Here is a 27,860-nt window from a genome sequence, read left to right as displayed (position 1 = left end):
CAAACTGAAGATTCCAGCATGATTCCTTTATCAACGAATGACATTAGACCTCATAAAAGTACTGTTTGTGTTCCCTAGTATTTCAGTCTGCTCCTGTCACCATAGAGGAGCCAGGGGCGAACTCCTTTGAGGTGACACTGCCCATAGTGCGTAATGCTGGGACCATAGGGACCGTGGCTATCCAGTGGCGGGCCACGGTCAACGGCAGAGCAGCAGTAGGGGACCTCCGGCCTGTGTCAGGAGAGGTCATCTTTGCGCCCGGGGAAACCATTAAGACGTTGAAAGTCGAGGTCCTAGCAGACGATGTGCCGGAAATTGAGGAAGTAAGAAACGCAGTCTTTTTTTCTTCTTCATCATTTCATAACATTGTTCTTATTTTTTTGACAAAGAAAGGATTTGTATAATTATATTTACTATATAATATAGAGGCCAATATAGTATACAGTCTGTCATTTTTCCTCTAAACGTTCTGTGCTTTTCAGATAATCAAGGTGGAATTGACTAGTGCCAATAATGGAGGCAACCTTGGAAAAGACAAAACAATCAATATTACTGTCCCAGCCAATGACAACCCGTATGGGACGGTCTACTTTGACCAGTCTGTGTATCGTGTGCAGGAACCTCTCGAGGGAATTTTTATGGCCAACATTACTGTCCGTCGAAGGTTTGTCCTTTAGTTTGAGTTCTGTCCTCTTGCAGTATCATTGCATCTTCTTACCTTGGAATTTGCACTGAATCGACATATTGCTGCTATTCAAACATAATTCTTAACTAACTCTCTCTCTCTCCCTCTCCTTCATCACATCAGTGGTGGTCATTTTAGCCAAGTGGAGGTCCTCTACAGCACCTCAGAGATAGACATAGTTAGCATGGCCCAGACTGAGGGCCAGGACTTGCTGTTGTACTACAACTCCCCGGTGTCAGGAGTACCCTCTGGCACCCCCCGCAGGCCTGTCAATGTCAGCTCTCAGGAAGACCCCCTGGCTGCCTGTGCTGCAGTCTGCCTGAGGGAGCAGGCCTGCCAGGCCTTCTCCCTGTCACCCTCTGGGGGCTCGTCCCCCATGGCTTCCTGCACCTGGGTGACCAGCGGGGCTGCCCAGCTCACTGCGTCCACCCAGACCCTCACCTATGCCAAAAACACCACCGCCGCCGCCATTCTCTTCAGCTCGCAGGCCATGGCGGGTAGCGACTACACCACCATGACAGCGCAGACGGCCATCTTGGAAGACGGCTCGGGTGTAGCCAACCTGACCGTTCCCATTCTGACGGACAAACTCCCAGAGATGGACGAGAGCTTCTCCATCCGCATCCTGAAGGTGGCGCTGGTCAATTTAACCGTGGCTGAGAAGAACCTGCCCTCCATAGGGCAACCAGACAAGGCAGTGGTCACCATAGGCATGAACGGGGATGCCTTTGGGGTGTTTCTCATCTACAGCCTCAGCCCTAACGCCACAGAGGATGGGATCTATCTGGAGGTGAGAGAGGAGCCACGCGTCTCAGTACCCCTGGTCATAGAGAGGAGGGGGGGCAGCCTAGGACAGGTGACAGTGGAGTGGAGGTTCGTGGGCGGAATGGCTACACCCAACACTGACTTCACCGGGACGGGGGAAACACTTGTCTTTGCCGACGGTAGGTTTAAAAGCTAGTACTGCATAATGCTTTTTGGATATGAATATTATTTTGATATACAGTATATTTGGTTCTCTCCATCCAAAGGCGATTTGAAGAAGACCATTGAGATAGTGATTACGGATGACTCGGAGCCAGAGGACAGCGAGACCCTGATGGTTGGCTTGGTGAAGACGGCGGGAGGCAGCCGGATCCTGCCCAGCTCCGACACGGTCACCATCGTCATCCTGGCCAACGACAACGTGGCGGGGGTGGTGGGCTTCCACGCAGTCTCACGCTCTGTTATGGCCAGAGAGGGTGGGTGTAGTACAGGGGACCCTGTACGTCGCTTCAATGAAGCGAGCATCAACTGAATCACTGTGTGAATTATTTAGCTCTGCACCGAGCCAGTTTACCAAGCAGCCACTGATGACATAATGACCCCTGCCTCCCCTGATAGTAACCCCTGTCATAATGCATCAGCATGTAACTGTAGTAAGCTGACAATTCTCTTCTTTTGAATATCATGGCTTTGTGATCACAAATTCATACGCACGCACTGTTTTGTAGAGGGCAACACAGCTACCATTCCTCAACCTCATCACTTCGCCCTCCGCGCGTTCGGAAACATCCAATGAATTAATGAAGGAATGCAAGGGATAGTGGGAGGAGCATGTTGCAACAGGTGGCACACGTAGTAAGTTCCAGGCACGGCTCATTGGGTATGCACGACAGAGCCCTTCCACTCTTATCTGTGGCGAATACTTACACCACTTCCTAATGGATTGATTCTTTCCGAGCCACCTACAGTAGCTAAGGGAAGACCTTCGTAAGGCTATAATCAAAGCCTGTATCCTGGTCTACTAATCTAAAACAGCAAACTATGGGCGACATTTTGCACAAGGAATTGGCAATGAGAAATAACCTAAACTTTTCCCGTAGACAGGAAGGCATACTGTATAATCCAGTGCCAGTTACAAATACAGCTTGACATGTACTACATTAAAAGGTGACTAAGGTGTGTGTGTGCGTGTTGTAGGGGAGATGCTGTCCCTGCTGGTGACCAGGACAGCTCCTGGTCTGGGGAACGCCACCGTGGACTGGGTCATCCAAGGCCCCCGCGTTGCCAGGACCTTTACACATACCTCAGGACTACTATTCTTCACCGAGGTAAACAAACTGACCGGGGTAACGCCTCGGTATGGTGTACATGCCGTGTCTAGTATTCGGTTCATTCTGTTGTATATGGTGCTTGATGTTCGAGCGTCTCCTGTCACTCACACAGGGAACACTGAACGCTACCATAGTCCTCCAGCTACTTGAAGACGCAACCCCTGAGGAGAATGAAGAATATAGGGTGGTCCTGTCCAACATCCACACTTACGGTAAATCACATTCCCTGGCCTCGGCTGACCAACGTAACAACACGCACATTCCAATCTCTCCTATGTACTTGGATCTCTATTTATTTCACTTTTAGCTTGACCATGCTAGTCATTTAAGAAGCACGTTTTTTGTTTACAATGACTCTATGCAGCATGGATCAGGCATAGAGGTTGCCATAGCAAAGAGTTTTTAGTCTGTTCGACCCCGTAACCTGTAAGGCTAGGAAATGAGTGTGACTCGTGTTTGTATGGATATTATCCGTCAGCGTTCTGTTCCCCCTGTCCCCCAGGTGTTCTGGTAACGGGTCACGCAGTGCTGGACGTCCAGGGGCGCGAGGCTGTGGTTACCGTGGATACCAGTGACGAGCCGTTCGGGATGCTGAGCATCGCCCCATCCTCCCTCAGCCTGAGCACAGAGGAGCGCGACGGCGTCCTCAACGTCTTCATCAACAGAGAGCTTGTGGCCTCAGGTCAGTCTGGAATAGGGATTTGGGACGAGCTAGCGGCGACAGAGTGTTTCCCGATCGCGTGATCAGACCAGGGAAAACTCCAGGCCTTAAGGATGAGAAAAGTTGGGACTGTACTGTACATTTTGATCTATTGTCTCAAAACAAGATTAGCCGCAAATGCCGCTATGTTAATTAATCAGATGTCACCCGGTGACTGCTATTAGTTAACTGGATCTAACGTTAAAGAAAATGTGTTTGTTAACAGCCAAGTATGTGTTGTTCTGTGTTCAGGGGCGGTGAATATCAGCTATGAGACGGTCCGAGGGTCCCTCCAGAACCTGTCCCAGGTGGAAGGGGGCGGCGGCCTGGCTGAACCAGGACAGGACTTCCTCCCTGCGTCGGGCTCAGTGATCCTGCAGGATGGACAGACTTCGGTGGCCATCCCCATCATGATACTAGACGTAAGGCCACCACCAGGGCTGGGCTCAATGCCTTTTGAATTCAGTCAATTCATCAAATAAGCTGACATTCCAATTGCTCAATGCTCCGTTTTCCTCGATGCTTCTCTATGCATTTTTAGGGGGAATTGGAATGCCAGTTTGTTTACTTGCTATATTGACTGAATTTGAATTGTCTCCAACTCTGGCCACCACAGCAAACACGGTCATATTTCTCTCATATTTCTCTCATATGGCATAATGGCTGTGATACTCTGGTAGGCTAAGTGTAGGATGCCTAGTGAGTTTTCCTAGAATTCAAACAGTGTAAATGTCGCAGACTATATGTTATACAAATGATATACATTTTCTTTCCCAGGATGACGTCCCCGAGTTGCAGGAATTCTTCCTAGTCAACATTACATCTGCAGTACTCATCACCACCCTCTCACCTGCCCCTAAACTAGGTATGCTGTTTTTAGCATTGTCCCGAAATGGACAACTAGGTTAATCACAAACAAAGCATTCTAAATGTGCATGGTTTTCCCACGGCGATCCTATAGGTCACTTTTAGTTCTCCATGTCATTTGGATGGAGTTTACAACCACTCCCCTTTTTTCTTCTGCCCTTGACTTCCTGTTATGTACTGTAAATTCCCCTTTCATGTTCAATTCTGTGTAATCTGTGTTGGATCTCTTATTTTCTCCTCTCTCTCCTTTCATTTCTCTTCTATTCCATTCTGTGTGATGAGTAGAAGTTGTATATTTTACACTGAAAGGTAACATATATTTAGTGTTTATTACAGTATAATGCTTTGCGTTGTGTAGTATGGCATAATGGCTAATATACGATTCATTCACTGTACATTACATTACGTTCAACGGGCACAGTTTTGTCATTGATCTGCAAATATATCCAAAATGTAATTGGCACTACTGCGTCTTGTGTAATCCTAACCATAGCCCATTTTATGACTGGGTAACTTAAGGAAACAACGAGTAGACAGAATACAACACAGACTGGAGAGGCATAGGGCCCATCTGCCAGCCAGCACTCAGTGGCTACGATTCTTCTGATTGATTGATGCCTCTATGATTGAGGGGCTGTTGGGATTTGGGTCGAGCTGAAAAACACTGTGGTGAGCAGTGGGAATGCCAAACCAAAAGCTTTAAATGGCCCTCGTGCTGTCTGTGCCCAGAGCGAGATATAGACAGACAGACAGACAGACAGACAGACAGTAAGAACATTAGAAATCAGTCAACACATACTCCAACTATCAGCTGGCTGCATGTGAAAAGTGAATGGCCCACGTCTTCTCATCTTGTGCTCCTATTGTAGTGTCAAACAAGTGCTTCATATCCTCTGTAGATGCTCTGAACCCCGTTTTGCGATCATAGTGATCATGCTGAAGCTAATGCTAGTCTTTTTTATGATATTATTACTGGAACAAGACTTTAGAACATGCGCTACCATTCCCCATTGCAATGTTGCCTTTTCTATTCAGACACCCAGGGTTTGGTGGCAGAAATCAGCATTGGCGCCAATGATGGAATTCGAGGTGTCATTGAATGGACAAACACGAAGTGAGTGGCTCTGTGTTCAACCTCTCGTTCACAGTGATTTTCCTCTCCCTTTTTCCCCCCCTTTCTCTCCATTTACGAGATGCCCTCTGTTTCTAAGAGCACCTGTGGTTGTGCAGATATACCCAGAAGCACTCCCTCTACTCTACTGCATTTTTCCTCACACGGACAGCTTGGCTGAGAAAAGCCTACACTGCTCTCACCTCTTTAGTAGGATCTGTTACTCTTTCCCCTTTCATGGCTTAGTCATTTAGCAGACCCTTATCTCCAGAGTGACTTACAGTTGCACCCGTCTTCAGGTAGATGGGTGAGACAAGGCACATATTATAGCCATAGCAAGTAAATCCTTACTCTCTCCTCTCTAGTGGCAGACAAATCTGATGTTTGTCTGTGTGTTTTCCCTTGTAGCTTCGAGGTGAATGAGACCGTGGGCGTGCTGAGCCTGGTGGCCTACAGGAGCGCAGGGACCTACGGAAACGTCTCGCTCGTCTTCTACGCTCAGAACCTGGAAGCTCAGCTGGGCCTGGACTACAACGCCACTCCATCGGTGAGGCCCGTGCCCCTAACCCACTAAACCGCCGATCAGAGTTCTTAATGAGTAGGGCCAGGAATTTTCTCTGACCATTTGTTCTGACCGGGGGAAAAACTCTGGGCCCCACCAATGAGACTAAAGGCTCCTTGTCATTGTGAGTTCACATGTTTTGTTTGTTCTTCAGACGCTCCACTTCGCTGATGGGGAGAGGCATCAGTTTGTTGAGGTTCAGATCGTGGATGACGTCATCCCAGAGGGAGCTGAAAGGTTCCAGCTGATTTTGGCTAATCCATCGTCCGGGCTGGAGCTGGGAGACAATACCACAGGTAGGATGTTCTGGAAGCCTGTAGCATCATGCATGTTCGCTACACATGTTTTATATTGTATTTTATTGAAGGCCATTTTTTGTGTAGTCTACGTGTGTAGTCTACGTGTGTAGTCTACGTACCTATGGTTTCACAGACATTGTTGATTGGTTTCACAAGAATCGCCAAGTGCCCTGGTGAAAACTGCTCTCCCTGTCTCCCCTGTCCCGTGTCTCCGTAGCCATGGTGAGCATCTTGGCCAGCGACGACGGCCATGGTGTCATTTCCTTCAACAGCAGCCAGCACTTCCTGTTGAGGGAACCCACGTCGGTGTCCGGGCTGGGGGAGAGTGTGGCCACCCTGTATGTGGTGCGTGACCCACCCCAGGGCACCTTCGGTACCGTCAGCGTCCAGTTCACCATCACAGATGCCAACAAAACGCTGGCCCAGGACGACCTCATGCCCTGGCAGGGCACTGTGGAGCTGGAGGATGGAGTCAGGTTCAAGGTGAAGGGGACCATGGACTTCAGTCAGTCTAGAAGATATACAGGAGAACTGATTGAATAGATTGAAGATATTTTGGAGGATTGAGAATAGATTGAATTGATATATAGGCAAGGGCAAGAATCTTTTCTAGATGTGTTTCAGCCTATAAAGCCCTTCATATTCTAATTTTGACGTTCTCTGATGTGTTGACATTCTCTGATGTTCCTGCGTGATGTGATGTTCTAGACTCTGGAGATCTGGGCGGTTCTGGACGCTGAGCCCGAGGTGAACGAGACGTTCACGGTAACTCTGTCCAATCCAACGGGAGGAGCGCGGCTTGGAGACACACTCCACACACTCATCACCGTGCTTCAGAACTCCGCCCCGCTGGGCCTCTTCCGCATCACACCCTCCCTCAATAGGTGAGCATGTGATCACACACACATGCAAGCACACAAAAGCACGCATGCAAGCACAAACACATGCATGCACACACACACACACTCACACATGTACCTCTATCTCTGCAGGACTGACAGCTCTGTGGTGGGGGAAGAGGGTGGTAGGACTGTGTTCTTGACCGTGTCCCGCAGTAACGGTCTAGAGGCAGCGGTCAGTGTGGAGTGGGAGACCCAGTCGGACACAGCCATTGCCATGGGTAAGATGGGCTAGAAACTCTGCTTCTGCACACACAGTTAATGTCATTATATCCACACTACACAATCCAGTGGCAATTTCTGTTTCGAGTCTGTGTCCACTTGTTTACCATGATATACAGTGATTGTACTAGTCTATTTTCAGAGGGGACTCTTCCAGTGATGGCAGTGTATCAGATCTTCCCAGAGACCCCCACCTCAGGCTGGTGTTCCCTGGCTGATGGTGCCTCTCCTCTGGCCATGAGGTTGGACATGCCCTCCCCTGGTGGCTCCACCCAGACCAATGCCACTCTGTACAGGTGGCAGGGGGTGTTGGTACCTATACAGGTAATCTAGTTCAAGTTCAGGATTTTTTTGCGGTCATAGACAGTGAAATACATGGATATGGACTAGCATTAGAAAATTAACAATTTCACATCATTTAGATGAGAAGGATCTTATTATGTAGGTGGCAGAAGTAGGGTATGGGGGGATTTGTTATATCTTTCAGTCCTAGCGTGTGGAACAGAGAGTAGGTTGGTGCTGTCTATCACTTCTCCTCTACAGACAGTTAACCAATCACAGAAAGGGGACTTGTAGAGGAGATGTAATTCATCTAAACATTAGCCTAAGTGTAGAGTCAAGAGATCAAAGGTCAAACTGCATCGGTGCAGTAGCTGAACTACATAGGAGGCAAAGAAGGAAGAAAGTGTAGGCGTGAACATGGGAAGGAAGACATAAACCACCAACCCATAATAGCTTTTAGGTAACGGCCTTACTTTGTGTTGCATCCACACATGCATAACTCAATGTCATGATGACTCATGATTGCAAATGTATGATGTCTCTCTCTCTCTCTCTCTCTGAATCTCTTGTGTTTTCAGTCGATGAGGATCCAGGACCCTAGTGTGTGTGTGGGCTTCTCTGTGAACGGCTCGTACAATGTAGCGATCACACACGGAGGCCAGACTGACTCCCCCGCAGTCAACCTCAGCCTGTTCAGAGTGCAGCCGGACCACAACCTTACACTGGTGAAGCCCCTCACTTCTTTGGCTTGACGGTTGTCGATTCATTTGGGGTCCTAATGATTTAGTTTTCTACCTGTTATTAAGATGAAGTAAGATCCACACTGTCACCGGCCTTATGTTCCTATGATACGTTCTTTATAACAGCCACTGAATGGCAGTGGCATTATGTTGAGTATTGTATTCTTTTCACTCAAATCCAACCCTTTTCCCCCTAGGAACAAACGTTGGCTGTTGAAGCTCTTGATGTCAAACACTTCTCCGTTGAAGGAAGAGACTACTTGATTGCCTCCAGCCAGGTGAGTTTGGGGGTTAAAAGGAACATGACTTGCCATAACCTACCTGTGAGGCATACCGGTACAGTGCTACACAGGTGTCATAGATCATGATACCCATATGCACACCACCACACTATTTTTCATTCAAATCAAAAATGCCCAATGGATAGAGTCCACAACCACCTGGAGTTGATTTTCGACTAGCTAGTAGCTAACTCATCCTGTTTCCACCAGGTGTTCGTTCGGACTGGGAGTACCTTTGTTGTCCACCAGAGCCTGGAGCTTCAGGGTGTCCCCAGTGTGTCTCTGCTCTCCCACGGGACCCGTCTCTACCTGGCTGCCTGTGTGGGGAAGGAGACTGAGGACGGCTGTGTGCTGTTCCAGTGGAGTCAAGGACACTTCCAGAACCCCAGGCCTCTGCCTGTCAGCAGCAGAGCTCAACAAGTGGAGTCTCTCACCAGGGGAGCAGACACTCTCCTATTGGTCGCCACTGAAGGTGACCTCGCGTGACCTCCTCTACGAACCATGCCCTTTGCAACCGCTCCATTTGTGTTTGCGATCAACAATCTTCTATGTTGACGTCTTGCTACGGTGCCATTTTGTTCTCACTCTGAGAGGGAGCGTGTGGTGCACTGCAGTTGTGATGCGTAAGGCACAGTCAATGTGTCCCCGGTCTACTAAAGACAAAACATGATCTGTGTGCACAGATGGGAGGGAGTAAGGCGCCAAAAGTCCTAATGTATATTGGAGCATGTATTTATGTATGTTTGGATGAAACACCACAGACCACAATCCACATAAGTGAAGTAGGTAGGCTCTATGCTGTGAGTTTCCTGGAAGGCTCACTGTAGTAGGCCATAGGGAAACCACAGAAAGGCTCAGGGGGTGTAATTTATAGGAGTTGGGTGTGTCAGCACGGCCCATGCTTAACATAACCGCCTCGTGAAAGAATAGAGTGCTAACATAAAGCTCTGTCTGTGTGTGCGCGCGCGTGTGTGTGTGTGCATGCGTGGGTGGGCGCGTTCATCCGTGTGTGTGTGTGTTCCTATCCTCAGGTTCCTCTCCCTCCTGTGAGGTGTTTGTATGGGGACCCACGCAGGAGTTCCCTCAGCACAGCCAGTCTATCCCCCACCCTGGCCTGGGCTCTGCCCACCCCTTCACCCTGCCCTCAGGGATCAGTGAGTACACACACACACACAATGATGGTCAAATTTCTTCACACGGGTCAACTCGGAGACCCTTAGGTGTTATCATTCAATCAATACTATCAGAGTCACAACTGATTGTGACGATCATGGTGATGGCGATTTATAATGATGACGACCTCGTTATTTCAAAGACACCTACAAATCTTTAACATTAGTAGTCTTATCAAATCAAATTGTGTTGGTCACCTACACGTGTTCAACAGATGTTATTGCGGGTGTAACAAACTGCTTGTGCTTCTAGTTTCCGACAGTGCAGCAATATCTAACAATTTCACAACTTATCCCTGTTTCCCCACTAAAGATGTGTCTCTGTTTCTCCCTCTGTGTCTCTCTCAGCCTATGTCCTGCTGGCAGGGAGGAATGGCTCAGCGCTGTACTCCTGGAGGTCTGACACCAGTCTGTTTGCCATGGTGCTCAGGTCTCCTTCAGCCTCTCACTTCCTCTCTCTACCTCTACCCTACTTCAACACCACCAAGAGCCTCATAGCAGCCACCGAGCCCTCCGGCTCAACCCTGTATGAGCTCACCACGGTCTCCAACCACTCTGACTTCATACCCAGGTACCTATGACGCCCCACTGTTCCCGTGGCAACCTTCTGACCAGAGATATTGATCAATTCGTTGTGGTTGTCTTCTCTGACCATTGTCCGTTTGCTCTCTGCCGCCACACTCTCAGCTATGGCGAGTTGCGTTTCACACCCGGTGACCGGGAGTTGGAGATTGCGGTGAACATCATCGACGACGATGCCCCGGAGGAGGAGGAACAGTTCCGTGTGGTCCTAAGAAATCCCAAGGGAGGGGCTGAGATTGGCTTTGGTGGTCAGATGACTGTGCTTATTCCAACCAATGACAACGCCCATGGAGTCATAGGCTTTGCACAGGTACCCTCCTCTGTTGCTTAACTGTGATTCACAGTGCATTTCAAATGAGGTTTTTGTCACTTGCATTTATATATATATAGTGGGGAGAACAAGTATTTGATACAATGCTGATTTTACAGGTTTTCTTACTTATAAAGCATGTCATTTTGATCATATGTACACTTCAACTGTGAGAGACGGAATCTAATACAAAATTCCAGAAAATCACATTGTATGATTTTTAAGTAATTCATTTGCATTTTATTGCATGACATAAGTTTTTGATACATCAGAAAAGCAGAACTTAATATTTGGTACAGAAACCTTTATTTGTAATTACAGAGATCATACGTTTCCTGTAGTTCTTGACCAGGTTTGCACACACTGCAGCAGGGATTTTGGCCCACTCCTCCATACAGACCTTCTCCAGATCCTTCAGGTTTCGGGGCTGTCGCTGGGCAATACGGACTTTCAGCTCCCTCCAAAGATTTTCTATTGGGTTCAGGTCTGGAGACTGGCTAGACCACTCCAGGACCTTGAGATGCTTCTTACGGAGCCACTCCTTAGTTGCCCTGGCAGTGTGTTACGGGTCGTTGTCATGCTGGAAGACCCAGCCACGACCCATCTTCAATGCTCTTACTGAGGGAAGGAGGTTGTTGACCAAGATCTCGCGATACATGGCCCCATCCATCTTCCCCTCAATACGGTGCAGTCGTCCTTTCCCCTTTGCAGAAAAGCATCCCAAAAGAATGATGTTTCCACCTCAATGCTTCACGGTTGGGATGGTGTTCTTGGGGTTGTACTCATCCTTCTTCTTCCTCCAAACACGGCGAGTGGAGTTTAGACCAAAAAGCTATATTTTTGTCTCATCAGACCACATGACCTTCTCCCATTCTTCCTCTGGATCATCCAGATGGTCATTGGCAAACTTCAGACGGGCCTGGACATGCGCTGGTTTGATCAGCGGGACCTTGCGTGCACTGCAGGATTTTACTCCATGACGGCGTAGTAGTGTGTTACTAATGGTTTTCTTTGAGACTGTGGTCCCAGCTCTCTTCAGGTCATTGACCAGGTCCTGCTGTGTAGTTCTGGGCTGATCCCTCACCTTACACATGATCATTGATGCCCCACAAGGTGAGATCTTGCATGGAGCCCCAGACCGAGGGTGATTGAGCGTCATCTTGAACTTCTTCCATTTTCGAATAATTGCGCCAATAGTTGTTGCCTTCTCACCAAGCTGCTTGCCTATTGTCCTGTAGCCCATCCCAGCCTTGTGCAGGTCTACAATTTAACCCTGGTGTCTTTACACAGCTCTCTGGTCTTGGCCATTGTGGAGAGGTTGGAGTTTGTTTGATTGAGTGTGTGGACAGGTGTCTTTTATACAGGTAACGAGTTCAACGGGTGCAGGTAATACAGGTAATGAGTGGAGAACAGGTGGGCTTCTTAAAGAAAAACAGGTCTGTGAGAGCCGGAATTCTTACTGGTTGGTAGTATGTGATCAAATACTTATGTCATGCAATGAAATTCATTACTTAAAAATCATACAATGTGATTTTCTGGATTTTTGTTTTAGATTCCGTCTCTCACAGTTGAAGTGTACCTATGATAAAAATTACAGACCTCTGCATGCTTTGTAAGTAGGAAAACCTGCAAAATCGGCAGTGTATCAAATACTTGTTCTCCCCACTGTATATGTGTTCGTGTTTGTATTTATCGGTGTTCCAATACATTTGAATGGTCAAATCTACTTTATATTGCACACTGATGTTGCCTCTCTCCAGGGCTCTCTATCTGTGGAAGTAGAGGAGTTGGAGCGGAGCAACCCTATCTCTCTGAGTGTCGAGAGGAGGAGAGGGACCTTCGGCAGACTGACCGTCCACTGGGCAGCCAACGGCAGTCTGGAAGACATCTTTCCCACGTCTGGAGTGGTGAGGCTCTCTCTTTCTCTCTCTCTCTCTCTCTCTCTCTCTCGGGATTATCTCTTTCACTGTTCACTTTGAGGAAAATGTAGACGTAGAGAAATAGAAGCAATACAGAACAACTATCTGATGTGAAATTTCCAATTTAGTTGATTAGTTCATTGGTTGTGAATTGACTTCCTGGATTGGCTGAGCTACAGAGGGACTGACATCATCCACCGTCAACTGTTTTCGATCTCAGGTGACGTTTTCTGAGGGCCAGGTGGTGGCTACCATCTCTATGACCGTGGTAGCAGACAGCGTTCCTGAGTTGAGAGAGAGGGTCACCCTTACCCTTTTGGATGTCACCACAGTGGGCCTAGACCAGCTCTCCAGGGGGGCGCTGATTGACCCACAGAGGGCACAGGCCCTTCTCACCATCCTGCCCAACGGTTCTCCCTATGGGGTGATAGGCTGGCACCTGGATTCCCAATACCTCCACACACAGGAGCCCCAGAGTAAGAGGCCAGCTGTTTAGATTGACTTTAAAATATATATATATATATATATATATATTCATGTATTTATACAAGAAAAAAATATGTGAGATTGTGTATAGTTAAGAACAATACATATGCAATTATCTTACACATCAAGGACAACAGAAAGCCATATTTGAACCATGTCCATTTTTAAAGCTTCTAAAGTGTATGGTAGGTTGTCATAACTTGATTTGACAGGAGCTATGACATTGGTAGGACTCATTTCTACTCATTATCCAAATTGTTTCTGTCCTTGCACAGGCTGTAAGGTTTCTGTTTATTTTTGTACATTTATTTTACCTGGCAAGTCAGTTAAGAACAAATTCTTATTTTCAATGACAGCCTAGGAACAGTGGGTTAACTGCCTTGTTCAGGGGCAGAACGACAGATTTTAACCTTGTCAGCTCGGGGATTCGATCTTGCAACCTTTCGGTTACTAGTCCGATGCTCTAACCACTAGGCTACCTAATGTGTGTTGTCTGACGCTCCTTGTGCATGTTTGCCTCTGCTTTCACCTCAGAGAGTCCCACTAATGTCACCCTCACCATTGTGAGAGAGCAGGGAGTGTCCGGGGAGGTGGCAGTCCACTACCAGACCAGACCAGCCCTGTCCCAGCCCCCCTCCAACCAGGCCAGCACCCCACAGGACTACACATCCCGGGAGGACACCGTCATCATGAAGGAGCATGCCACCATGGCCCTCGTCACCATCACCATCCTGCCAGTACGAAAAATAATAGAATATGACTTTATCGACAAACAATCACCAGGTGTCCTCCTGGGACCCCTGAGGACAGTCCAGTAGAATCCTCTCTACTTTCCCCTCCTTTCCTCTCCTCTTCTCTCCTCTCTTTACCTCGCCTCCCCTCTCCCACCCAAGCAGTGTGGATTTAGATTGGTTCAGCAAACAGCCGGGCTTTCTGCCTGTTCTGGATGCTTTCTGCCTACAGCGAAGACCCATACCAGGCCTAAAACCACCAGTGCTGGGCCTTCCACCAAGGAAACCCGCTATTTATCTCCCGTCACACCAGAATAGATCCGTTCCCAGTAAATTGCAGTGCTGAGTCGCTATTTTAACCTCCACTAATGGTAACTATTATTGTGTTTTGTTTAGACTGAGAGGAGCTTGAAAACAAGGCCTTGATTTCAATGTGCTCTCAAACTGCCAGCATCTATTAAGGTGATTTATGAGAGTAAAGTTGCTTCAGAAGTGGAACAAGGACAAGCTTACTAGTTCATTTCTGTGGGTTGGGTGTTAAAAATGGTTTCCCTTCTTCCTGATTTAGCATTTACCATGATCCCACATGGGATCAGTTCAGGTCCTCAAGGCTGTGTGTGTGTGTGTGTGTGTGTGTGTGCGTGTGCGTGTGCGTGCGTGTGTGTGAATGCACACGTGCATATCCCCAGGACGAGGCTCCGGAGCTGGCTGAGAGTTTCCTGGTGAACATCACAGGTGTGGAGCTGGTGGGGGGGTTGACAGGGGCTGGCCAGCCCAGTGTGAAGAGGCCTGGCATGGAGGTGGCTGTGGTCACTATCCAGGAGAACGACGACCCACGGGGGGTCCTGCAGTTCAGCGACTCACAGGTCAACCAGAAAAAACATACAAACTACTCCCTCTGCTCATACGTTAGCAATGCTGCTGAAGTATAACACTCCCTTCCTTTCTGTAGTATCTCACAACACATTACAACAGTAACTACTGTACATGATGCTACGGTTTGGAGATGATCTGAAAACTCTATCCAAAGAAAGAATAAATACAAATAGGTATTTTAATCCTATTCAGGTGTTAATGCTTCAACTCTGTTTCGGTATCGGCTTCTTAGGAAGAGTCCGGAGGGGTACTGGCCTATGAGGTGCCCCAGCCCGGGAACCTCCTCCGCCTACCTGTGGTGCGATTGGCTGGCAGGACTGGGAGAGTGGTGGTGTACTGGGAGGCGCGGACAATCACTGCCAGCCTCGATGACTTCATTCCTGCTTCTGGGAATATCACCTTTCAAGATGGCCAGGTAAAGTGATTAATTAAGTAGTTAGTTAAGTTAGGTCACCTCACTATGATCCACTTGGTCTAGTTGAGCTTCTATGAAGGATAGGAAGCTTGTATTCCTCAGGTAAAAAAAACTCTGGTTCTATTTGCAGGGTGAAGCCTTTATTGACATCAGTATCGTGGATGACACGGAGGTGGAGTCTGCAGAGCGCTTCGGTGTGACTCTAATGCATGTGATTGGTGGAGCCAGACTGGGGGAGGGGACCTCTGTGACCGTCACCATCCCCCCCAACGATTCACCGCTGGGCCGTTTTGGCTTCCAAGAGCAGACTGTGAGATACCCAACATATTGCCCTACAGAGGATGAATACAGTTATCTTACTCAATCAATTACAACTTTATTATAAACCATTATTATGCTAAACGAACTAATCTCCTTTCAGGTCACTATCAGCGAGCCAGCGTTCACTAGTGACCCAGCTGCCATGGCAATGCTGACAGTGTTGCGCAGTGCGGGAGGAGAGGGGGCGGTGACACTGGTGTGGCGGCTAGAGGACGCGGCCCAGGATGACCTTTCACCTCTCAACGGAACACTAGTCTTCAGTGTGGTCAGTAGGGGGTGGGGCTAGGGTGGCCAAAGGGGAAGATGGTAGTAAGTCAGTTGATGGTGTTTTGCTCTGCTTGGTAATAATTGATGCTAAATGTACAGTAGTTTGTTGAAAAGACGACCTTTCACCTCTCAATGGAACACTGGTCTTCAGTGTGGTCAGTAGGGGGTGGGGCTAGAGTGGCCAAAGGGGAAGATGGTAGTAAGTCAGTTGATGGTGTTTTGCTCTGCTTGGTAATAATTGATGCTAAATGTACAGTAGTTTGTTGAAAAGACTGACGTGAGACTTTGTGAACCTCAGACAGAGTTGAGGAAAACGTTGGTGATCCGGGCTCTGGCTGACGCTGTGTTGGAGGGAGACGAGAACTTCACTGTCCAGCTCCTGGCTGCAGAGAGTGGTGCTGTCATCGACCCCATTAACGGTCAGTATCTTTGGGCTGCATCACATACAGTCTCTGGTCTATGGAGAGGAGAGGAATGCATTTTCCTCTAGAAGCTGATCTGAGGTCTGTTTGTCATTTTCAACCCTAATGGTTACAGTTAGGATTGGGGGAGAGTAAGCTGGTCCTAGATGTGCCCCTAGAGGCAACTTCTACCTGGAGTGTGTTTAAGGAGCTCCAGTGGAGGGCATTAGACTGAACTGTGTCCCCTGGGTTGGTGTGTGTCTTTAGGGGTGGCCACCATCACCATCCAGGGAGACCGTGCAGCACTGGGAATGGTGGGCATCGCTGAGGACTCCAGGAATGTCCTGATAGGAGAACCTCAGGGAAACTATAATGGGACTGCTTTAATCAGGTACAGTTAGAGAAATTTCCTTTCGTAAGATAGCCGGGGGCAAAGTCATTCATATTCATGAGTTACGTTGGGTGATTCGTTGATCCTTCTGGAGCGTGTGATGTTACACAGATGCACTTTTACCTTTCCAGAAACTGTCTGTTGCTTGATATGATCAGGTTGACCCAACTGTATTAAAGAATAAGAAATCCTTGATTAGTTGGCTAGTAGTGGCTACTTCCTGGCCAGTGAGCCAGCTAACTACATTTCAGTAATTTAGCTCGCCTCCTAAATTTAGTAGTCGGTGGAGAAACTAACTATGAGTTTAACATATTTGTCTGAAAACGAACTAGCTATTTTTATTAGTTAAGTTATTGTTGCCGATGGTGTTATCGTGTCTAACCAGTTGGCTAATGTAGCCCATGAGCTCCCGAGTCTAGCTAGTGGCGTCGTTTGGCGTCCACAATGTTCTAACTATTAGCTAACTACAGTAGTTGGCTACTGCCTGGCATGTGTGAGCCAACATGTTAGCGACACTATACAGTGCATTCGGAAAGTATTCAGACCCCTTGACTTTTTCCACATTTTGCTACGTTACAGCCTTATTCTAAAATAATAAATACACATTTAAAAATCCTCATCAATCTACACACAATACCCCATAATGACAAAGCAAAAACAGTCTTAAGATTTTTTTTGCAAATTAAACAAATAAATAAAACAGAAATTTCACATTTACATAAGAATTCAGACCCTTTACTCAGTACTTTGGTGAAGCACCTTAGGCAGGGATTACAGCCTCAAGTCTTCTTAGGTATGACGCGACAAGCTTGGCTCCCCTGTATTTAGGGAGTTTCTCTCATTCTTCTCTGCAAATCCTCTCAAGCTCTGTCAGGTTGGAAGGGGAGCGTTGCTGCACAGCTATTTTCAGGTCTCTCCAGAGATGTTTGATCGGGTTCAAGTCCAGGCTCTGGATGGGCCACTCAAGGACATTCAGAGACTTGTCCCGACGCAACTCCTGTGTTGTATTGGCTGTGTGCTTAGTGTCGTTGTCCTGTTGGAAGACGAACCTTCGGCCCAGTCTGAGGTCCTGAGTGCCCTGGAGTAGGTTTTCATCAAGGATCTCTGTACTTTGCTCCGTTCAACTTTCCCTCCTGATTTGTCTCCCACTCCCTGCCGCTGAAAAACATCCCCACAGCATGATTCTGCCACCACCATGCTTCCCCATAGGGATGGTGCCACATTTCCTCCAGATGTGATGCTTGGCTTTCAGGCTAAAGAGCTCAATCTTGGTATCATCAGACCAAAAAATGTTTCTAATGGTCTGATAGTCCTTTAGGTGCCTTTTGACAAACTCCAAGCGGGCTGTCATGTGCCTTTTACTGAGGAGTGGCTTTCGTCTGGCCACCTTAACAATAAGGTCTAATTGGTGAAGTGCTGCAGAGATGGTTGTCCTTCTGGAAGATTCTCCCATCTCCACAGAGGAACTCTGGAGCTCTGTCAGAGTGACCACCTGGTTCTTGGTCACCTCCCTGACCAAGGTCTTTCTCCCCCGATTTGCTCTGACATGCACTGTCAACTGTGGGACCTTATATAGACAGGTGTGTGTCTTTCCAAATCATGTCCAATACATTTTATTTACCACAGGTAGACTCCAATCAAGTTGTAGAAACGTCTGAAGGATGGTCAATGGAAACAGGATGCACCTGAGCTCAATTTCGAGTCTCGTAGCAAAGGGTCTGAATACTTATGTAAATAAGGAATTGCTGTTTTTTATTTGTAATAAATGTGCAAACATTTCTAAAAACCTGTTATCTTTGTCATTATGGGGTATTGTGTGTAGATTGATGAGGAAAATGTTTCATTTAATACATTTTAGAATAAAGCTGTAACGTAACAAAATGTGGAAAAGGTCAAGGGGAGTATGTGGACACCATTTCAAAGTAGTGGATTTGGCTATTTCAGCCACACCTATTGCTGACAGGTGTAATAAAATCGAGCACAGAGCCATGCAATCTCAATAGACAAACATTGGCAGTAGAATGGCCTTACTGAAGAGCTCAGTGACTTTCAACGTGGCACCGTAATAGGATGCCACCTTTCCAACAAGTCAGTTCGGCAATTATTTTCCCTGCTAGAGCTCCCCCGGTAAACAGTAAGTGCTGTTATTGTGAAGTGGAAACGTCTAGGAGCAACAACAGCACAGCCGTTAAGTGGTAGGCCACACAAGCTCACAGGATGGGACCGCCAAGTGCTGAAGCGAGTAGCGTGTATAAGTCGTCTCTCCTCGGTTGCAACACTCACTACTGAGTTCCAAACTGCCTCTGGAAGCAACGTCAACACAAGAACTGTTCGTTGGGAGCTTCATGAAGTAGGTTTCCATGGCCGAGCAGCCTCACACAAGCCTAAGTTCACCATGCGCAGTGCCAAGCATCGGCTGGAGTGGTGTAAAGCTCTCTGCCATTGGACTCTGGAGCAGTGGAAACACCTTCTTTGGAGTTGTGAATCACGCTTCACCATCTGGCAGTCCGACGGACAAATCTGGGTTTGGCGGATGCCAGGAGAACGCTACCTGCCCCAATGCATAGTGCCAGCTGTAAAGTTTGATGGAGGAGGAATGGGGCTCTTTTTCATTGTTTGGGCTACACGCCTTAGTTCCAGTGAAAGGAAATCTTAACGCTACAGCATACAATAACATTCTAGACGATTCTCTGCTTCCAACTTTGTGGTAATGCCCCCTGTGCACAAAGTGAAATCCATACAGAAATGGTTTGTCGAGATTGGTGTGGAAGAACTTGACTGGCCTGCACAGAGCCCTGACCGCAAACCAATCGAACACCTTTGGGATGAATTGGAACGCTGATTACGAGCCTGGCCTTATCGCCCAACATCAGTGCTTGACCTCACTAATGCTCTTGTGGCTGAATGGAAGCAAGTCTCTCCAGCCATGTTCCAACATCTAGTGGAAAGCCTTCCCAGAAGAGTGGAGGCTGTTATAGCATCAAATGTAGGACCAACTCCATATTAATGCCCATGATTTTGTAATGAGATGTTCGACGAGCAGGGGCGGCAGGGTAGCCTAGTGGTTAGAGTGTTGGGCTAGTAACCGAAAGGTTGCAAGTTCAAATCCCCGAGCTGACAAGGTACAAATCTTTCGTTCTGCCCCTGAACAGGCAGTTAACCCACTGTTCCTAGGCCGTCATTGAAAATAAGATTTTGTTCTTAACTGACTTGCCTAGTTAAAATAAAAAAATTAAATAAAATGTAGTGTAGCTACATTACAGTCACTAGCTATCCTTCTAAATGCGTTGGTCACTGCGTTGCTTGCTGGGGTGTTTATAAGAAAACGGCTGAGGTGACTCAAACCCTGTAGCTAGCTAACAAGCCCTCCTCTGCGACAAAGTTAGGGTGTGGGAATATTAGTTCCGTCTTTTGATTTTAAGATAAATGTCATTGAAGTTTGCGGTTGCTACTGGTTTTAGCCTTGTCACTAATCACCACAGCTACAAGGTGAAGTTTTCAATCCAAGGGTTGTGTTTTGGTAAGGGCTCGGAGTGATGTCATGTCCCAATAAGGCTCAACCAATCACCCGTCGGATAATAATGACTTTGCCTCAGTTACACACACATATTATTGCTAAGGGGGAAGTCTCTTTGTAAAGCACATTTCTTTCCCATGGTACAGAATATTGCTGTTGTGCTTTTGAGAAAAGCGTACTCTTATTTTGCCTGATAAGAAAGAGGTCAATGAAATGTATGTTGCAATGATGAAATTCTGTGTATGTGTGTGTGTGCATGTGTATGTGTATGTGCATGTGTGTGTTGTAGCCTGGTACGAGGCCCAGGCATCTTCGGAGAGATCCAGGTCTACTGGAACATCACTCCTGCTGTGGCCTCTGAGTTTGAGGAGCTGTCTGGCGTGGTGACCATGCGAGACAGACAGTCTGCAGCCACCATCCGCCTTAAGGTATTGACAACCGCATTTAACACGGATGCTGTCTGTCTTTGACTATGGAATGATATTCATCACGATGATCTTGTCTTAACATGCAGTATCTTATCATACCTCATCCTATTATGAAGTGAAAATGAATGCAAAATGAATAATTCCCAATGCAACTGTGGAACGGAATACTAGTGGGAAGTGATGTAGCCTATCGGCCATTCATTTCAAATGGTATCCTGATGTGGATGTTGGGGACAGAGGCTGAAGGTAGTGGTGTTTGTTGATGTTGTTGTTTCAGGCGCTGGATGATGACATGGCGGAGGAGCGTCGTGTGTACCAGCTGACCTTGACCTCAGTCACGCCAGGGGCGGAGATCAGCCCCTCGGCCCAGCGGGCCACAGTCACCATGGCAGCTAGTGACCTCCCCTATGGCCTGTTCTCCTTCCACCAGGGCCTCGTCGGGGCCTCTGAGGAGGAGGGCAAGGTGAGAGAGCCAGGGCAGTCCCGGGCCATGATCAAAAACATCCACAGTGTTGAAATGCATTAGAGGACGTCTACATTATTATTGCTGCCCTATCAGAGCCTGAGAAAAGTCTGACCTGCCCTATCCGAGGGAGGGTGGTTAAGGGAGGGAGGGATTAGGGAGGGTGGATAAGGGAGTGGCATGAAAGTCATTCGGCTTATGATGCAGCCATGACAAATTGCCATTCAGTTGATGATATGGCCGCCTGCTTTTTCCCCTACCCCCCACCCTCCTCTCCCTTCTCTTCTCCGTCAGGTCAATGTGACAGTGGTGCGTTCCATGGGCACGTTTGGGAGTGTGTGGGTGACCTACCAGACAGCAAGCAGTGTAGCAGTCAGTGGAGTGGACTTCACTGAAGCCTCGGGGCGCCTGCTTTTCAGCCCAGGCCAGACCACGTGTGGTGTCACATTGAGTATCCATGACGACGACCTCCCAGAGGGGCCTGAGGAGTTCTACCTCAACATCGTCACAGTAGAGCTCCTCAATGACAGGTAGGTGGATCCTAGACACTAATCAAGAGTCAGTTCTTTGTTTTCTCCCCCCCAGTTAAGATTAGAAGTGTTGGGGAGGGAAAGCTGATCCTAGATCTGTTCCTAAGGGCAACTTCTACCGTGAGCTGTTGGTGTGCGGTTTTGGGGTGTGAGTGGGAGGAGAATCTCAACCTTGGTCAATGATTTAAGGACCTCTGTCACCCTCCTGTGATCAGTGTTGTGAACTTCACTGTAAGAGTGGAAGGTGTTGGTCTCTGGGGTGGCAGGGGTGTGAGCAGTGGTGTAACGGAGGGCAAAGGCACGTAAACACTGTCTACCTACCTTTTGCAGAAAAATTCATGGAAAGTTTAGAGAGTGTTACTTTATTCACTGCGAACTGCATTCAGCGTTAACCCACTTGGTTTTTTTTTTGGACTGGGTGTGAGGTGGGGTGGTGTTGTCCCTGACCTCTGTCGCTATTCCTGTGGTCAGTCCTGTGGAATTCAGCGTGATGGAGCACGGCCTGCAGCGAGACCAGCCTCCAGCCATCGGCAACATCTCGTCCATCATGATCGTCATCCAGAAGAGTGACAACGCTGAGGGTATTCTGGAGTTCCTCCCTGACTCTGTCAACATCACAGGTCAGTCTCTAAGCCCCTAACACGTTGACACTCTTCAACATAGCTATTACGAACATAAGGCATCACTTTAAGAAATGTCATCCTGTTAATATCCCATGGATATGCATAATAGAGGGATTCTGAGAGTGGTGATTGGATGAATGCAATATGTAAGGAGTACTACAGTACATGCAGTATTACATTTGACTTAAATGACTGAATTCAGGAAGGTGAGCTTATGTCAAATGTTCAAGATTGTATTTTAATAAAAAAATAAAAAATAAAATAAAAGCCAAACTCAGAGCTTCAAAATGGTATATAATACACTGCAGGTGGGGGAAACATGGGAAAGTTATGCTTCTTTGTTATTCCACTTTGGAGACAAGTAGGAGAAAAAATGACGTTCACACCCTCTTAAGCCTTAGCCACACCCATCTCTTTAATAATTCAAATGTAGAAACATGAGTCAACATGGATTGTCCTTCAGAAAGTAGTCTCCCTATTATTCCACTCCATTATCTCAGCCAGTCATGGATCCTGCCTTTCTCCCTAAAGCTCAAAGCTTTCTCCTTGGCTATAGGCTCATAATTATTTAGTTTTATTCATATTTACCAGTGGAGGTTCTACAGAGGAGGAAGGGTTGGACCATCCTTCTCAGTGAATTTCATAAAAATAAAAATATTGAAACATTTCAAAAGTGATCCTTTTTTAGATCAAACTATACTAAATATATTCCATGTCACCAAATAACTGATTGCAACACACTGTTTTGCAATGAAGGTCTACAGTAGCCTCAACAGCACTTTGTAGGGTAGCACCATGATGTAGCCGGAGGAGAGCTAGCTTCTGTCCTCCTCTGGGTACATTGACTTCAATACAGACCTAAGAGGCTCTTTGTTCTCACCCCCTTCCATAGACTTACGCAGTAATTATGACAACTTCCTGTGGACGTGAACTGCATGAACTGACATGTTGTCCGCCCAATCAAAGGATCAGAGAATGAATCTAGTACTGAAAGCATAAGCTACAGCTAGCTAGCACTGCAGTGCATAAAATGTGGTGAGGATTTGACTCAAAGAGAGAGAAAGACAATAGTTGAACAGTTTTGAACAAATTATTTTCTTCCAAAATTAAAGAGAAGCAAGAGAGAGAGAGAGAGAGAGAGAGAGAGAGAGCTATATTTGGTTGTATTTAAAAAAAAAACTTTCACTGAATGCAGCTAGTTAGTTTAGCCTACTCAAACACCTGGCTCCAACAGAAAGGGGTTATGTTAGCTAGCTGGCTATGACTATCCAACATGGGAACTCTTCCAAGTCAAGGTAAGCTTTTGGTTTTATTAATTTATTGCCAGTGGGGCCCGCCGGTGTAACTGCTAAACTGCGTTCTGACTGTACTCTGAAATGCATGATTGTGGCGGGTTTACTTACACGTTAGTTCTAGCTACAGTATGTTGACTATGAGTTGACAACGATGTAGGCTGTGCTTAGCGGTTAGCAGTCATGATATGAAGGTTTGGCTTGGAATGGTTTTTTCGCCTGGTTACAGACAGCTGATGTGTCGTTCACTGAAGTCCACAAGTGAAGGGAAAAGATGAGAGGAGGAGAGCGCGTAGATAGTTAGAGAAGGAATTATATACAAGGAGCAAAGTGATCGTGCTGTTTTATATGGTTGCTTAGGAAAGTGAACTGTGTTTGTGTGTGATCAGGGGTGTATTCATTACGCCGATTCTGTTGAAAAACGTTTCTTAAACTGAAGCAAACGGAACAAAACGGGGATAAACATACCTGAATTTGTCCAATAGAAACTCTCATTTGCAACTCTTGGACTAATGATTACACCCTACATCAGATCGATGCAAGCAAGAGTGTGCAAGGCAGTATTGAATATGTCACTGTCTGTCACCTAGATTATTCAAAATTGTCTTGACCTGTGCAGCTACATTGGAAACGTTAATTCATAGGCTAGGTTGTAGCGACCTCATGACGGGTACAGGCAAAATGAGAAAACCATGTAATAGCCGAAAGCTATCGATGAATGACAGCAATTTTTTACAGCATTTCTACACAGTTTAAAAACTCTAAAATGCGCTTAATCTAAATTGACTCCTGCCATTATCACCATGGGGGCTGTAGCTTCGTTAGTCTCAGACAATAGGGGTCTTAACATTCTATAAACATGTCATAAAGCAATTAGATGATTTTAGTACCTTATTTTAAATTGTTGGTGATGAGCTAAGCCAAGCTGCCATACCCTTGAAATAGAAAAGGAGAGCCGCACACTCTAGGGGCTCAGATGCAATAATTTAATAATGAACGTTTTGACAGCCAAGCTGTCTTCATCAGTCTCTTTTTATTTTTCAAGTGTTCTACTCTGCTAACCATTCATTTGCCTAAACATATGTGCATTTCTTCCACCTCTAGCACTAACACACTTTATTCAAATACTCAACTCATCATTAAGCCTTTGATTTGAATCAGGTGTGTTACCAGGATTGAGAAACACTCTCATATATAGTGCACTACTTTTTACCAGAGCCCCATTAGTGCCATTTCTCTTCTCTCCTTTCTGTTATTTCCAGTGGAGGAGGATGTGGGCAGTGTGTCTATCCCGGTGGTGAGGAGGGTGGGTTCCTACGGCCTGGTCACAGCAGAGTACATATCCAGGGGCCTGACGGCCAGCCCAGGCCTGGACTTCGGCCTGGCCAATGGCTCGCTCACCTTCCTCCACGGCCACAACACCAGTTTCATCAACGTGACCATCATAGATGACCAGGACAGGTGAGTCAGTCTGTCTGTCTGTGTCTGATCACGCAGGCCTGCTACACTGCAAATCACCTACAGTACCAGTCAAAAGTTTGGACATAACTACTCATTCAATTCAAATGTTATTTGTCACATGTGCCGAATACAAACAGGTGTAGACCTTACAGTGAAATGCTTACTTAGAAGCCCATAACCAACAATGCAGTTTTAAGAAAAATAAGTCTACGTTTAATAAAATAATAATAACAAATAATTAAAGAGCAGCAGTAAAATAACAGTAGCGAGGCTATATACAGTTGAAGTTGGAAGTTTACATACACTTAGGTTGGAGTCATTAAAACTCATTTTTCAACCACTCCAGAAATTTCTTGTTAACAAACTATAGTTTTGGCAAGTCGGTTAGGACATCTACTTTGTGCATGACACAAGTCATTTTTCCAACAATTGTTTACAGACAGATTATTTCACTTATTATTCACTGTATCACAATTCCAGTGGGTCAGACGTTTACATACACTAAGTTGACTGTGGAAAATTCCAGAAAACGATGTCATGGCTTTAGAAGCTTCTGATAGGCTAATTGACATAATTTGACTCAATTGGACAATGACCACAAGCATACTTCCAAAGTCAAAATGGCTTAAAGACAACAAAGTCAAGGTATTGGAGTGGCCATCACAAAACCCTGACCTCAATCCTATAGAAAATGAATGGGAAGAACTGAAAAGCGTGTGCGAGCAAGGAGGCCGACAATCCTGACTCAGTTACACCAGCTCTGTCAGGAGGAATTGGCCAAAATTCACCCAACCTATTGTGGGAAGCTTGTGGAAGGCTACCTGAAAGTTTGACCCAAGTTAAACCATTTAAAGGCAATGCTACCACATACTAATTGGGTGTATGTAAACTTCTGACCCACTGGGAATGTGATGAAAGAAATAAAAGCTTAAATAAATAATTCTCTATTATTATGACATTTCACATTCTTAAAATAAAGTGGTGATCCTAACTGACCTAAGACAGGGAATTTTACTAGGATTAAATGTCAGGAATTGTGAAAAACTGAGTTTAAATGTATTTGGCTAAGGTGTATGTAAACTTCCGACTTCACCTGTCCATAAGGTACCGGTACAGAGTCAATGTGCGTGGGCACAGGTTAGTCGAGGTAATTGAGATGTGTTGTTACCTACCCCTACCACCTGGGGGGGGCGTTCCGTAAGGACGTCCAGGATCCAGTTGCATTGGGAGGTGTTTAGTCTCAGAGTCCTTAGCTTAGTGATGAGCTTTGAACGCTGAGCTGTCGTCAATGAATAGCATTCTCACGTAGGTGTTCCTTTTGTCCAGGTGGGAAAGGGCAGTGTGGACTGCAATAGAGATTGCATAATCTGTGGATCTGTTGGGGTGGTATGCAAATTGGAGTGTTTTTCTTTATTTCTACTGTTTTCTACATTGTAGAATAATCATTAAGATTGCAAAACTATGAAATAACACATATGTAATTATGTAGTAACCAAAAAAGTGTTAAACAAATCAAAATATATTTTATATTTGAGATTCTTCAAAGTAGCCACCCTTTGCCTTTACACAATCTTGGCATTCTCCCAACCAGTTTCACGAGACTTGTTGGATCCAAGACCTTAGTACAAAAAGTGGCAACTTTGTTTCCAAGTTTAATCACGTCAATAGCTATGTTTCCATCGAATTGGAGACAGATTTTCGTGCAAATATTCTAAAATCTGCTTTATGATAATATGTGCATTTTGCCAACAGTGAAGTGTTTCTAACAAACAGATTTGTTGAGGATAAAAATCAGTGCGTGATGACGTAGTGCTCACAAAATGTCCTTTTTCATTTTTATTATGGATAAGAGCGAGAGAATGTTATTTGTCAAATGGTAGTCAAGCATCGATCATCATGTCACCAGAAAAAGACCATCGATATTTATTGGAAAGGAGCATCAAGATCAACGTGCACTTTCACCACCCTGTGAAGTTCACCGTAACTTATATCATCTGTAGCCTAATAAACTGCATGCTTTCCCTAGTTGAAGTGGGAGGAGAACGCAACGTGACTCCAAGTGTACTTCGATATGATGATTATTATATAAATACTTGCGCATAAAGACGTTTCCACCGCCATTTCTCGCAGAATTCATTTTACTGAGACAAAAAGATCTCACCATGTCAAGCGAACAAATAATTTGTTGGCATTCATACAATTGTACAGAAACTTCCTGTTTCCATCACAGCTGTCGTGATTATTTTTTTCATACGGTAGGACTTTACTAGCATAAATAGTGTGGATGGAAACTTGCTTATTGAGGCATTTTTACAGTGTCACCTTTTTGATCTGAATGCCCTGTCTTTAGTCAGCTGTTCTACAACACAAAATTCCAAAACTCTCTAGTTTTGACTCATCTCGTCTCTCCTTTTGTGTCTGATGTTGTATCTGAACCGGCCTTAAGACTTTCTATAAAGAAATGTATGTGAACATAGAGAGACCAGTAATGAGCATGTTGGAACTCTTCTTCCAGGGAGTATGCCGAGACGTTTGAGATCCAGCTGTCCAGCGCCACGGGCGGAGCCATACTGGGGACTCATTTGGTCGCCAGAGTTACCATCGCCAAGAGCGACTCACCCAACGGCGTGGTCCGTTTCCTGAACGAGAGCGTGATCACCCTGGTGAACCCCGACAGCACCCTGAGACTCAGCCTGATCCTGGAGAGGGTGGGCGGGCTAGTGGGCAACACTACGGTAAGCCTACTGGGACCATCCACTTCTTCTGTCTGGTTTCTCTCTCCTCTTGTTTCCACAGGAGGCTGGCGAGGGGAGGATGGCTCATAATAATGGCTAGAATGGCGTGAATGGAATGGTATTGAAGGTGCTAACAGCCGCCTGTACTTGCTAGGCCTATAGACATCTTAGCAACTTTCGGACACAGACTAAAAAA

The 27,860-nt window shown here is 46.3% G+C and overlaps 1 protein-coding gene across 4 annotated transcripts in view; it reads left to right on the top strand.

Moving 5' to 3' along the window:
- The window catches only part of adgrv1 (adhesion G protein-coupled receptor V1), a 213,878-nt gene that overhangs the window by 69,274 nt on the left and 116,744 nt on the right, over positions 1 to 27,860 (top strand). For 2 of the 4 annotated variants that reach the window (XM_036935475.1, XM_036935473.1), the window contains 38 exons: positions 79 to 323; positions 483 to 664; positions 809 to 1,629; positions 1,717 to 1,926; positions 2,648 to 2,778; positions 2,894 to 2,993; positions 3,284 to 3,463; positions 3,734 to 3,903; positions 4,259 to 4,346; positions 4,634 to 4,657; positions 5,384 to 5,462; positions 5,868 to 6,006; positions 6,176 to 6,317; positions 6,538 to 6,803; positions 7,029 to 7,204; positions 7,313 to 7,440; positions 7,584 to 7,765; positions 8,302 to 8,448; positions 8,661 to 8,741; positions 8,955 to 9,216; positions 9,776 to 9,898; positions 10,265 to 10,487; positions 10,604 to 10,808; positions 12,569 to 12,715; positions 12,948 to 13,203; positions 13,748 to 13,950; positions 14,634 to 14,810; positions 15,053 to 15,235; positions 15,366 to 15,545; positions 15,657 to 15,821; positions 16,122 to 16,242; positions 16,492 to 16,615; positions 20,422 to 20,560; positions 20,838 to 21,023; positions 21,318 to 21,553; positions 22,025 to 22,173; positions 24,731 to 24,929; positions 27,445 to 27,664. In XM_036935475.1, the coding sequence (XP_036791370.1) occupies positions 79 to 323; positions 483 to 664; positions 809 to 1,629; positions 1,717 to 1,926; positions 2,648 to 2,778; positions 2,894 to 2,993; positions 3,284 to 3,463; positions 3,734 to 3,903; positions 4,259 to 4,346; positions 4,634 to 4,657; positions 5,384 to 5,462; positions 5,868 to 6,006; positions 6,176 to 6,317; positions 6,538 to 6,803; positions 7,029 to 7,204; positions 7,313 to 7,440; positions 7,584 to 7,765; positions 8,302 to 8,448; positions 8,661 to 8,741; positions 8,955 to 9,216; positions 9,776 to 9,898; positions 10,265 to 10,487; positions 10,604 to 10,808; positions 12,569 to 12,715; positions 12,948 to 13,203; positions 13,748 to 13,950; positions 14,634 to 14,810; positions 15,053 to 15,235; positions 15,366 to 15,545; positions 15,657 to 15,821; positions 16,122 to 16,242; positions 16,492 to 16,615; positions 20,422 to 20,560; positions 20,838 to 21,023; positions 21,318 to 21,553; positions 22,025 to 22,173; positions 24,731 to 24,929; positions 27,445 to 27,664 (6,989 nt within the window). The remainder of the gene's footprint in view (positions 1 to 78; positions 324 to 482; positions 665 to 808; positions 1,630 to 1,716; positions 1,927 to 2,647; positions 2,779 to 2,893; positions 2,994 to 3,283; positions 3,464 to 3,733; positions 3,904 to 4,258; positions 4,347 to 4,633; positions 4,658 to 5,383; positions 5,463 to 5,867; positions 6,007 to 6,175; positions 6,318 to 6,537; positions 6,804 to 7,028; positions 7,205 to 7,312; positions 7,441 to 7,583; positions 7,766 to 8,301; positions 8,449 to 8,660; positions 8,742 to 8,954; positions 9,217 to 9,775; positions 9,899 to 10,264; positions 10,488 to 10,603; positions 10,809 to 12,568; positions 12,716 to 12,947; positions 13,204 to 13,747; positions 13,951 to 14,633; positions 14,811 to 15,052; positions 15,236 to 15,365; positions 15,546 to 15,656; positions 15,822 to 16,121; positions 16,243 to 16,491; positions 16,616 to 20,421; positions 20,561 to 20,837; positions 21,024 to 21,317; positions 21,554 to 22,024; positions 22,174 to 24,730; positions 24,930 to 27,444; positions 27,665 to 27,860) is intronic. The other 2 variants (XM_036935476.1, XM_036935474.1) reach the window with 1 other exon arrangement.

Source organism: Oncorhynchus mykiss, chromosome 11 (genome assembly GCF_013265735.2).
Source record: "Oncorhynchus mykiss isolate Arlee chromosome 11, USDA_OmykA_1.1, whole genome shotgun sequence".
Lineage (NCBI taxonomy): Eukaryota > Metazoa > Chordata > Actinopteri > Salmoniformes > Salmonidae > Oncorhynchus > Oncorhynchus mykiss.
The sequence above is the reverse complement of the archived record's forward strand: the minus strand, read 5'-3'. Positions and strand labels throughout refer to the sequence as shown.